Source organism: Papaver somniferum, chromosome 3 (assembly GCF_003573695.1).
Source record: "Papaver somniferum cultivar HN1 chromosome 3, ASM357369v1, whole genome shotgun sequence".
NCBI classification, from domain to species: Eukaryota; Viridiplantae; Streptophyta; class Magnoliopsida; order Ranunculales; family Papaveraceae; genus Papaver; species Papaver somniferum.
In genome coordinates this window covers 113,189,030-113,199,921 of record NC_039360.1, presented here as the reverse complement: position 1 = coordinate 113,199,921, position 10,892 = coordinate 113,189,030, and the positions used below count along the sequence as shown (strand labels likewise).

At 38.0% G+C, this 10,892-nt stretch overlaps 1 protein-coding gene across 1 annotated transcript; it reads left to right on the top strand.

Moving 5' to 3' along the window:
- Positions 1-9,908: 9,908 nt before the first annotated feature.
- LOC113359870 lies at positions 9,909-10,646 on the top strand. Its single transcript, XM_026603442.1, has one exon. It carries the CDS (start codon positions 9,909-9,911, stop codon positions 10,644-10,646), a length of 738 nt encoding a protein of 245 aa, XP_026459227.1.
- The last annotated feature ends 246 nt before the right edge of the window (positions 10,647-10,892 follow it).

The following is a 10,892-nucleotide window of genomic DNA, read 5'->3' as shown; positions in this document are numbered from 1 at the left end:
TGGATGCTTATTGTGTCCTTCGTTTTCCTAACAGCCATGTCAGGAAGGGGAAGAGGAAGAAGAGGGACCAGAAATGCGTCCAATGCTCAAAGTAATGGAAACGGGGAAGTTCCTAATTTTACTCATATGATGAGGATGATGACTGAGACTAGAACGACGTGATAGGCGTTGTAAAACACCTATATTTATATCTATTGTATATGCTTTTTTTTTGTTGTTTTTCATGTGAATTATGTATCTTATGTTTGCTTTTGAGTTTATCAGGTGCAATGGAGTCACTTGGAGCGAAAGGAGGAGAAATCACTCATTTAACACAAAAAGGACAAAAATATCAATTCACATGCGAGTTACATTTGGAGCCAGCTAATGTTGCGTAAGGAGTGAAGAATGAACTGTCAGTTCCCCGCAGCTGGCAGTTGAACAAGAAAGCGAACAGGCTGTCAGTTATCTGAAGATGACAAGCCAAATAATTTAAGGTGGCCCTTATCGTAATACTGGGTGTCAATAACAACCCTACCTCACTACTTAGGTCGAAATGAAGAAATTTGGGCTCATTTCCTTTCTTCTTTCTTCTTCACTGCCGCACCAAGACCACTGCCCTAGCTAAACCACACCGGTGCTATGGGTTCTGGTGGGTCTTCACCGAAGTTATTTGTCAAATCTTCAGGATATGAACCACACAAGAGAGTAATCGGTGTTTGGAAGATTCATGGCTGAACTCGAGATTGATGGAGATAAATTTTTGATGTTCTGGTTTCTCAGAGTAGGGTTTGGTGAAATTTAAGTCTCAAAGAAGATGCAGTTAGGATTTGAGAGTGAATCTGATGATTATGAAGGAAATTAGACGAAGAATTAAAAGGCATGGGTTGAGCTGTATAATGGATTTTAGGTTGAACTCAGGGAGAACATGGTCTTGTTGCTGCGTCTATAACAGATGTTGAAAAACAGATTCAGGGAGAAATGTTTTAGGGTTTGTAAAATTAGAAGATGAGTATTGCAGTTGAGTTCGAAGAATGAAATTGGAGCTGTAATGGGCATGAGCTGAATGGTATTGCAGGGAAAGATGCAAAGCAAATGGAAGTTATGATGCTGTTATGGAAGTTGTGTGTGGATGTCCTGCTGCAGAAGGCATTAGAGTTGCAGCTGGTGGCTGAGTTCAGTGATTCTGTGGTTAGATGTATGTTAGGACTACAACTAGAGACTCAAAGCAAGAGCAGGTGTTGGTGCTAGAGCTAAGATGGCAGTGAACCGCTGTTGCAGTTGAGCTGTTTGTGATGGCTAGAAGAATGGGTGAGCTATGAAGGATGAATGGAAGGGAAGAAGTGGTTTGAGGAGTGTTATGCTGAGAAGAAGGCAGTTATGGTGTTGGTATTGAACTGCAGATGGAGTTACTGTTGAGGTTCGTGGTTTGCTGCTGGGATTGATCAGGAAAGCTGCAGGAGTGGATTGAGTCAGAGATGGGTTTGATGTTGTTTCCATGGTGATTGCCAAGGAACCGACGAAGATTGAAGTTGTTGTTGGCATGAAATGGAACTGCAGTTGCAGGTGCAGGCTGAGATGTTGAGATAAAATGGGAAGTGATTGCAATACATAGTATCAGCTAAGAAGTGGGATAGACTGTGTGCTTATGAGTCAGGTTTGGCTAGAAGATGTGTTTGCTGCTGATGCAATTGGGGTAGAAATGGAACCTGTGTATGAATTGAAATACAATGTATGAGCAGCTGGAATTGACTGCAATGCTGTATTACATTGCAGAGAGTAGTTGCATCTGCAGTTGCTGGTGGCAATAGTGCAGTTGAGGTACTGAAGCTGCAGATGTTGAATGGTTGTCATGGGTTACGAGAGAATGGTGGTAATGGAGTATGGAATGGATTGTACATGCATGAATTGAAATGAGTTGCAGCTGTTTCAAGCAGAACTGGTGCAGTAGTAATGGTTTTGGAGCTGTAGCTGAGACTGGGGTCTGCAATGAGTTTGAGTATGAATTTGGTTGCAGTCAAAGTTAGTAGTGTTCGAGATTGAAAGAGGAGAAGCTGCAATTAGTTTTGGAGACTGGTAGAGAAGCTGAGCTGAAGTTGGAATTCTGAAACTAATGGGTATTGAGCTTAACTGAAGTAATGAATGAATGTGAATTGCAGCTGCATTTGCAAACATGTGAGTTGGAAATTCAATGAACAAGGAGGTATGTTACTGCCAATGTGTATGGCTGTAGGTTGAGCTGAAAATGGAGTGATGAGATGTATGCTAGGTTATACAGGGAAGAAGTCGAGTGATACTGTGAACTGGTGGTGATAGTGCAGCCTCAATTTGCTAGTCGGTTTTGTGAAACTGACAGGCATTTCAAACGGACCTGATGGGCTCTAAATTATGGGCTTGGTTTGAGGCCTAAATTGCAGCTGAGAGTATAGGCTACACATAATTGGTCGAGATTTAGACTGGGACGTCAGGAAGGCAATAAAAGTATATAAAAGAAAGGGTCTCATGTTCTATTGGGGGATCGAATCTCGATACTTCTACTTTTTATTTTAGGGTTTGGAAATATGAAAGCTTTGATTGTTCTTCTTGTAATGAACTCCATGAGCATGAGTGCTTAATTTTCTTTTGGTTATGGATTAGTTGGATTTCACATAACATGGTTCTTTGATTCAATATATTAGTTTTGTCTCATATTTATCGTTCATGATTCTCTGAAAATATAGTTGCATGATTGATGTATTGCAACATGATTTCAGTATTTGTTTTGTCAAGTTGCAAATTGGTAGAACTCATATCCATGTATATAGCTAGTTTAGGATTAATCATCGAGCGATAATCCTTGAACACAAGTAGCATAATATGATTGTAGGTTATAGTGATATATCCTTGTAATCATTTGTGAATCGTTACATTTGTTCGAATTGTTTGCGTAATGTATTTCAATTGCAATGATTAGCCTAATTTCATGAATCTTAATGCTCCATGGGAATTGAAATTGATTAGCGCAAGGCGTTAGGTTATTCTTTAGGTAGAATTCACGTACGCATCTCTAATGTATGTGTGATGAAATCAGGAAATTGGTGGATATTCTTTCGACTAGGTATCTTAGGGCTTTTGATAATGAGAGATTAAATATCAATTCTAGTTATTAAGACAAGAACATGTTTGTGAATGAAAACGAATCCTTAACCAATATCTTTATATCCTTGATTTGCGTTTTTATTTCTTTGTTTGCTTTTATTTTATTTTAGTTTACATAAATCAGAAAAATCCCCCTTGCTTTACATAAGAAACCGAAACATATTGAAAACCTAGTCCTCTCTGTGGGAACGATCCTTTCTTACCCTTGCTATATTTTATATTCTGAGTAGTGAGAAAGTAAATTTATTTTTGACGCATACGACAGCGATCAAATTTTGGCGCCGTTGTCGGGGAGGCAGCGGGTTGCTATTTGTTTTTGGTTTCTTATTTTTGTTTTTATTTTTCTTATTTTTTGGTTCTTAACCGAGTTTTGAGAATCTCGTTTCAGGTACCAATTTCTATGGACGAAGCATATTGGAGCAATCAATACGGCTTTCAACCTCAACAACATGACAACTATCACCCGTATGGGGAGTACAATCAAAACCAATCATTTGGTTATGGTCAATACTCCACGTACCCTTTTAGTTATTCTCATACATGCCAACCTTTTTATGGTGGGTATGTAAGTGAGCAACCACAAAGAGGGGATGATACTTGTGCTCCTATTAATATTTCCTCTAGTTTGGTAGATGAAATGCAACAATTTATGGATAACATGGAATTAGTTTGTAGACAACCAAGCATGGAACCAGTTTCATCGACCGAATATGCTCATAGTATGTTTGGCCCAATTTCTGATCGTAGTTATGATCATTCACCCATTCAACGGGACAATAATTGGCCTAAAAATACTGAAGTAAGTGATTCTACTTTTTCCTTGTCGAACAAGCTTTACGAACAAATGGAACATTACATTCAGAATTTGGATGGATCACTCCAAGAGCTTCAACAAGGTGTTTCCAACTTAATAAAGGGCATTGATGAATACACAGAGGAAATGAACAGTTGTGTTGAAAAGGACCAACCTTTAGAGATATTTGATGACATTAGTGTAGTTGACTCAACTCTTGATCTTTATAATGATCAAGCACCTATTCAAAAAGTATATGAGTACGATGAAACTAGTGTTTTACATAACTTCCTTGCAACAAGGTTTGAGTCTAATGAAGAAGAGTATGTTGAGAATGAGACCATTATGACCAATATTGTGGAAGACCCAATTGAGCTTGCAAAGGATTGTAATGAAGATGTTGATGCCGAGATTTTGGTTAAGGCATAAACAGACGAAGAATGGTTGCAAGGTTCGATAGAGGACCATGATATACAAGAGGTGAATAATTCATTTGAGTTTTTCAAGGATGAAGAGGATTCCGTGATACAAGAGATTGTGATAGGTTTGTCTAACCCTTTGAATATTGTTTCTTCTCCTTTACCTCTTATTGGTTTGAATGTATGTGCTTCGAGAATATTGTTGAATGACTTTGTTTCTCGATTTCCTCCATTAAAGATACTTGATTCTCATACTATGCAGGTTTTGGAACAAGAAACCGTGGAAGTTCCTGAATTCTATATTTTTTACCCACTTCCAAGTATGGACAAGAATAAGTGTGGGGGAAACTTTTATCGGTTAATAGCTTCATTTCTGTTTTATATTACTAATATGTGTGCGAAGCTAGTGTCTGCAAAACAGATGCTATGGGTGGATCCCCAACTTTTCCGATTATTTGTGTATGGAGAATTCGTCTTGCAAGTCGGGCTGACGACTTTAAACCAAGCGCTAAATGGGAGGCAACCCACTGGTTTTGTGTATCTATCTCTATCTTTTTATTTATCAAGTCTTTTATCTTTATTTTCTTATTTTGGATATTTGCATATCAAAACTCCAACTTTTAGAGATTTTTGAACAATTTAGAATAAACACTAGCCTTTCTAAGTAGATGGATTTTTTTCTTGACGATGAGGTATATATTGGCTGATTTGGGATTAGATGCCAACTAAATAACTTGTTTAGTGTTTATCCTCTATTGTTCAGAAATAGCTATGAGTTGGAGTACCAGTTTTGATTCTGCATTTTATTTTCTTATTGTGTATATATATCATGTTATGAATTTCCCATCTTGAACTTTACTTTGATTAACTAAATTTTACATTGAGGACAATGTAAAGTCTAAGTGTGGGGGAGTGTTCTCATATAGAGTTTTTAGCCTTGTTAGTTTTCCCTTGTGTTTATAAGAAAAAAAAGAAGAAAAACTAAAAAAGAAAGAAAAAAAGGATGATAAGCTCATAACTCATAAGTCTAGAAACTTGTGCCTTACACTAAAGGAAACATCGTAGTTGTAGGAGTTGAGGAACCCATTAGTAGAGTCTATTCATATAAAAATAAATAAAGTATAAAAACAAATAACATGATAGTTGTCACCATATCACGTTCTATTTCATATTTATTTATTGTTTCTCTAAGTGATTTGGTGGGGCACCAACATCGAATTATTATCACTGCTAGGATGAAATAGAGTGATTGGGTTACTATATGTATATATATAAGACCATACCAATTTGACCAAACGGTGTATAAAAAAAAAGAAAAAAGATTGACACTTGGATAACAATATGTGTGTGTTCTCCCTGTCTCCGTCGCCTAAACAAGCGTGGAATGTAGGATCCATGGGAATTACCATGTAATCTGCTGACAAGAATCATGTGCTTGGATCCAAAAGATCCAATCATGTTGTCGATTTGAAATTTTTTTTTTATTATTATTGTGTTGAATAAAATCGATCACTGGTTCCCTTGTATATGTCAGTGAATTGATCTAGAATTAAGTTTGTCGACCGATGGTTCCCTTGTATATGCCAGTCGTGTTGATATTAGTATTTAGACCAGTAGCTCAATCCAATAGGATTTTTAGGTTTGTTTTGGCAGTGACCTTCAAACAGATATGGGAAACACCGTTCACCTTAGTCAACAGTTCGTCACCATCTTCTTTCTATATCCATCTTCTTAATCTTTTCATGTGATTGTGGTTGATTAGATTCCGAGTATTGTGGTTGTGTTCAACTTTCCGAATGAAGCTATATCACTAATTTATGAATTTTATTTGAAAGTGGGTACTTCCTCTTGTAATCATTGATAGTATGCCAATTAATAAAAATATTTAGTGTCATTCTTAAATTTTCACAGGTGGCTGGAGTTTGGAAGTATAGGTTTTGTAGGTACACCTCTTGTAAACTTTTACGAGACTATAACTCGTCCACTAGGGACACCTAGGGGGTTCAAAGGCTTGTTATACATGCTAAGTGTGACCGTAGCCTCGACGATACAGAGTTGTATGTATGTTTTTAGAATTGTTTGTTTGATTTGCTCGAGGACTAACAAAGTCTAAGTGTGGGGGAATTTGATAGGTGTTGTAAAACACATATATTTATATCTATTGTTTATGCATTGTTTGTTATTTTTCATGTGAATTATGTATCTTATGTTTGCTTTTGAGTTTATCAGGTGCAATGGAGTCATTTGGAGTGAAAGGAGGAGAAATCACTCATTTAACACAAAAAGGACAAAAATATCAATTCACATTCGAGTTACATTTGGAGCCGGCTAATGTTGCGTAAGGAGTGAAGAATGAACTGTCAGTTCCCCGCAACTGGCAATTAAACAAGAAAGCGAACAGGCTGTCAGTTATCTGAAGATGACAAGCCAAATAATTTAAGGTGTCCCTTATCATAATACTGGGTGTAATAACAACCCTACCTCACTACTTAGGTCGAAATCAAGAAATTTGGGCTCATTTCCTTTCTTTTTCACTGTAGCACCAAGACCACTGCCCTAGCTAAACCACGTCGGTGCCATGGGTTCTGGTGGGTCTTCACCGAAGTTATTTGTCAAATCTTCAGGATATGAACCACACAAGAGAGGAATCGGTGTTTGGCAGATTCATGGCTGAACTCGAGATTGATGGAGATAAATTTGTGATGTTCTGGTTTCTCAGAGTAGGGTTTGGTGAAATTTAAGTCTCAAAGAAGATGCAGTTAGGGTTTGAGAGTGAATCTGATGATTATGGAGGAAATTAGACGAATAATTAAAAGGCATAGGTTGAGATGTATAATGGATTTTAGGTTGAACTCAGGGAGAACATGGTCTTGCTGCTGCGTCTATAACAGATGTTGAAAAACAGATTCAGGGAGAAATGTTTGAGGGTTTGTAAAATTAGAAGATGAGTATTGCAGTTGAGTTCGAAGAATGAAATTTGAGCTGTAATGGGCATGAGTTGAATGGTATTGCAGGGAAAGATGCAAAGCAAATGGAAGCTATGATGCTGTTATGGAAGTTGTGTATGGATGCCTGCGGCAGAAGGCATTAGAGTTGCAGCTGGTGGCTGAGTTCAGTGATTCTGGGGTTAGATGTATGTTACGACTACAGCTAGAGACTCAAAGCAAGAACAGGTGTTGGTGCTAGAGCTAAGATGACAGTGAACTGCTGTTGCAGTTGAGCTGTTTGTGATGGCTAGAAGAATGGGTGAGCTATGAAGGATGAATGGAAGGGCAGAAGTGGTTTGAGGAGTGTTATGCTGAGAATAAGGAAGTTACGGTGCTGGTATTGAACTGCAGATGGAGTTACTGTTGAGGTTCGTGGTTTGCTGCTGGGATTGATCAGGAAAGCTGCAGGAGTGGATTGAGTCAGAGATGGGTTTGATGCTGTTTCCATGGTGATTGCCAAGGAACCGACGAAGATTGAAGTTGTTGTTGGCAGGAAATGGAACTGCAGTTTCAGGTGCAGGCTGAGAATGTTGAGATAAAATGGGAAGTGATTGCAATACAGGGTATCAGCTAAGAAGTGGGATAGACTGTATGCTTATGAGTCAGGTTTGGCTAGAAGATGTGTTTGCTGCTGATGCAAATGGGGTAGAAATGGAACCTGTGTATGAATTGAAATACAATGTATGAGCAGCTGGAATTGACTGCAATGATGTATTACATTGCAGAGAGTAGTTGCATCTGCAGTTGCTGGTGGCAGTAGTGCAGTTGAGGTGCTGAAGCTGCAGATGTTGAATGGTTTCCATGGGTTACGAGAGAATGGTGGTAATGGAGTATGGAATGGATTGTGCAGGCATGAATTGAAATGAGTTGCAGCTGTTTCAAGCAGAATTGGTACAGTAGTAATGGTTTTGGAGTTGTAGCTGAGACTGGGGTCTGCAATGAGTTTGAGTATGAATTTGGTTGCAGTCGAAGTCAGTAGTGTTCGAGATTGAAAGAGGAGAAGCTGCAATTAGTTTTGAGGACTGGTAGAGAAGCTGAGATGGAATTGAAATTCTGAAGCTAATGGGTATTGAGCTTAACTGAAGTGATGAATGAATGTGAATTGCAGCTGCATTTGCAAACAGATGAGCTGGAAATTCAATGAACAAGGAGGTATGCTACTGCCATTGTGTATGGCTATAGGTTGAGCTGAAAATGGAGTGATTAGATGTATGCTAGGTTATACAGGGAAGAAGTCGAGTGATATTGTGAACTGGTGGTGATAGTGTAGGCTCAATTTGCTTGTCAGTTTTGTGAAACTGACAGGCATTTCAAACGGACCTTATGGGCTTGGTTTGAGGCCTAAATTGCAGCTGAGAGTATAGGCTACACAGAATTGGTCGAGATTTAGACTGGGATGTCAGGAAGGCAATAAAAGTATATAAAAGAAAGGGTCTCATGTTCTATTGGGGGATCGAATCTCGATACTTCTACTTTTTATTCTAGGGTTTGGAAACATGAAAGCTTTTATTTTTCTTCTTGTTATGAACTCCATGAGCATGAGTACTTAATTTTCTTTTGGTTATGAATTAGTTGGATTTCACATAACATGGTTCTTTGATTCAATTTATTAGTTTTGTCTCATATTTATCGTTCATGATTCTCTGAAAATATAGTTGCATGATTGATGTATTGCAACATGATTTCAGTATTTGTTTTGTCAAGTTGCAAATTGGTAGAACTCATATCCATATATATAGCTAGTTTAGGATTAATCATCGAGTGATAATCCTTGAATACAAGTAGCATAATATGATTGTAGGTTATAGTGATATATCCTTGTAATCATATGTGAATCGTGACCTTTGTTCGAATTGTTTGTGCAATGTATTTCAATTGCAATGATTAGCCTAATTTCATGAATCTTAATGCTCCATGGGAATTGACCTTGATTAGCGCAAGGCGTTAGGTTATTCTTTAGGTAGAATTCACGCACGCAACTCTAATGTATGTGTGATGAAATCAGGAAATTCCGGGATATTCTTTCGACTGGGTATCTTAGGGCTTTTGCTAATGAGATATTAAATATCAATTCTAGTTATTAAGACAAGAACATGTTTGTGAATGAAAACGAATCCTTAACCAATATCTTTATATCCTTGATTTGCGTGTTTATTTCTTTGTTTGATTTTATTTTATTTTAGTTTACATAAATCAGAAAAATCCCCCTTGCTTTACGTAAGAAACCGAAACATGTTGACAACCTAGTCCTCTATGTGGAAACGATCCATTCTTACCCTTGTTATATTTTATATTCTGAGTAATGAGAAAGTAAATTTATTTTTGACGCATACGACAGCGATCACGACGGCGATGACAAATCAGACTGCCGCCATCACAGCTGTCATTCTGAACCAGAATGGGAATCACAATGCACCACCACCGCCGCCGCCTGGTGGGAATGATAATAACCATCAAGGTTGTGGAGCCCAGGCGGAGTGGCTGAATTTATTGGAGAAATTTATTAAGTAGAAACCACCGGTGTTTGAAGGTTCAACTGACCCCCTTGTAGTTGACAAGTGAAAGGAAGATATAGATAAGATTTTTGTGGCTATGAGGTGTACACAAGTGCAGAGGAAACACCTAGCTGTTTTTCAATTATCTGGTGAAGCAAGGAAGTGGTGGAACAATGCATCAATAGGCTTGAATTTAGATACTCTGACATACATTCAATTTTGTGAACGTCTCGATGCGAGGTATTTTCCAGCGACTGTCAGAGATAAGAAGATTAATGAGTTTGCTAAAGTAGCACAGATTAGAGGTGAATTAGTGGATGATTACCTTGATAGGTACATTAGGTTATCTCGGTTTGCAATGTTTATGATACCCGATGAAGAAAAATTTGCTAGGAAATTCGAACGGGGTCTTGGCGACCATATTCGTAGCAAAGTTGTTAGTCATTGTTTCCCAACATTCCAACAAGTTTTTGAGAGTGCTAGAGATACTGAAGATGATTGGTTGAGGCATAAGAAAAACGAAGAGGACTGGAACATGACTGAAAATAGGAGTAAGAAAGGGAATAACCGCCAGAAACATGAAGATTCAGCTGATTGGAAGAGACAAAGGAATGAAAATTACAACGACAAGGACAAGAAAGTTGGGGATGTACGACCATTTCCTTTCCACTGTTTTAATTGCAAAGAAATTGGATACAAGAAGGTTGATTGTCCTAAACCAATTAAACACCAGAGACATCAGAACCAATATAAAGGGGGAAATAAGAGAAATCCTACTCAAGGTAGATTCCACGCATTAGTACCCCGTAAAGGGAATGTAGCGGATAAAGAATAGAAGGTATGTTTCTCATCCATGAAAAGTTTGACAAAGTTTTATTCCATTATAGTGCAACCCATTCCTTAGATGCGAATACTTTTGTATGTGTACCGCCTTCCAACCTAAGTAGGGTGATCCAAACATCTTTCTTGTTGAACTCAGAGATACGATTAGGGTTCGGGGACGAACTCATTCTTTTAGTTGGGGAGAATGTAACACCCAACACCAAACTTTTTAGTTAAAGCTATATTTTGTAGGTGTGTC

Excerpts from the sequence above, each read along its gene's own strand:
- LOC113359870 (XM_026603442.1), top strand. The coding sequence starts at position 9,909 with ATGAGGTGTACACAAGTGCAGAGGAAACACCTAGCTGTTTTTCAATTA.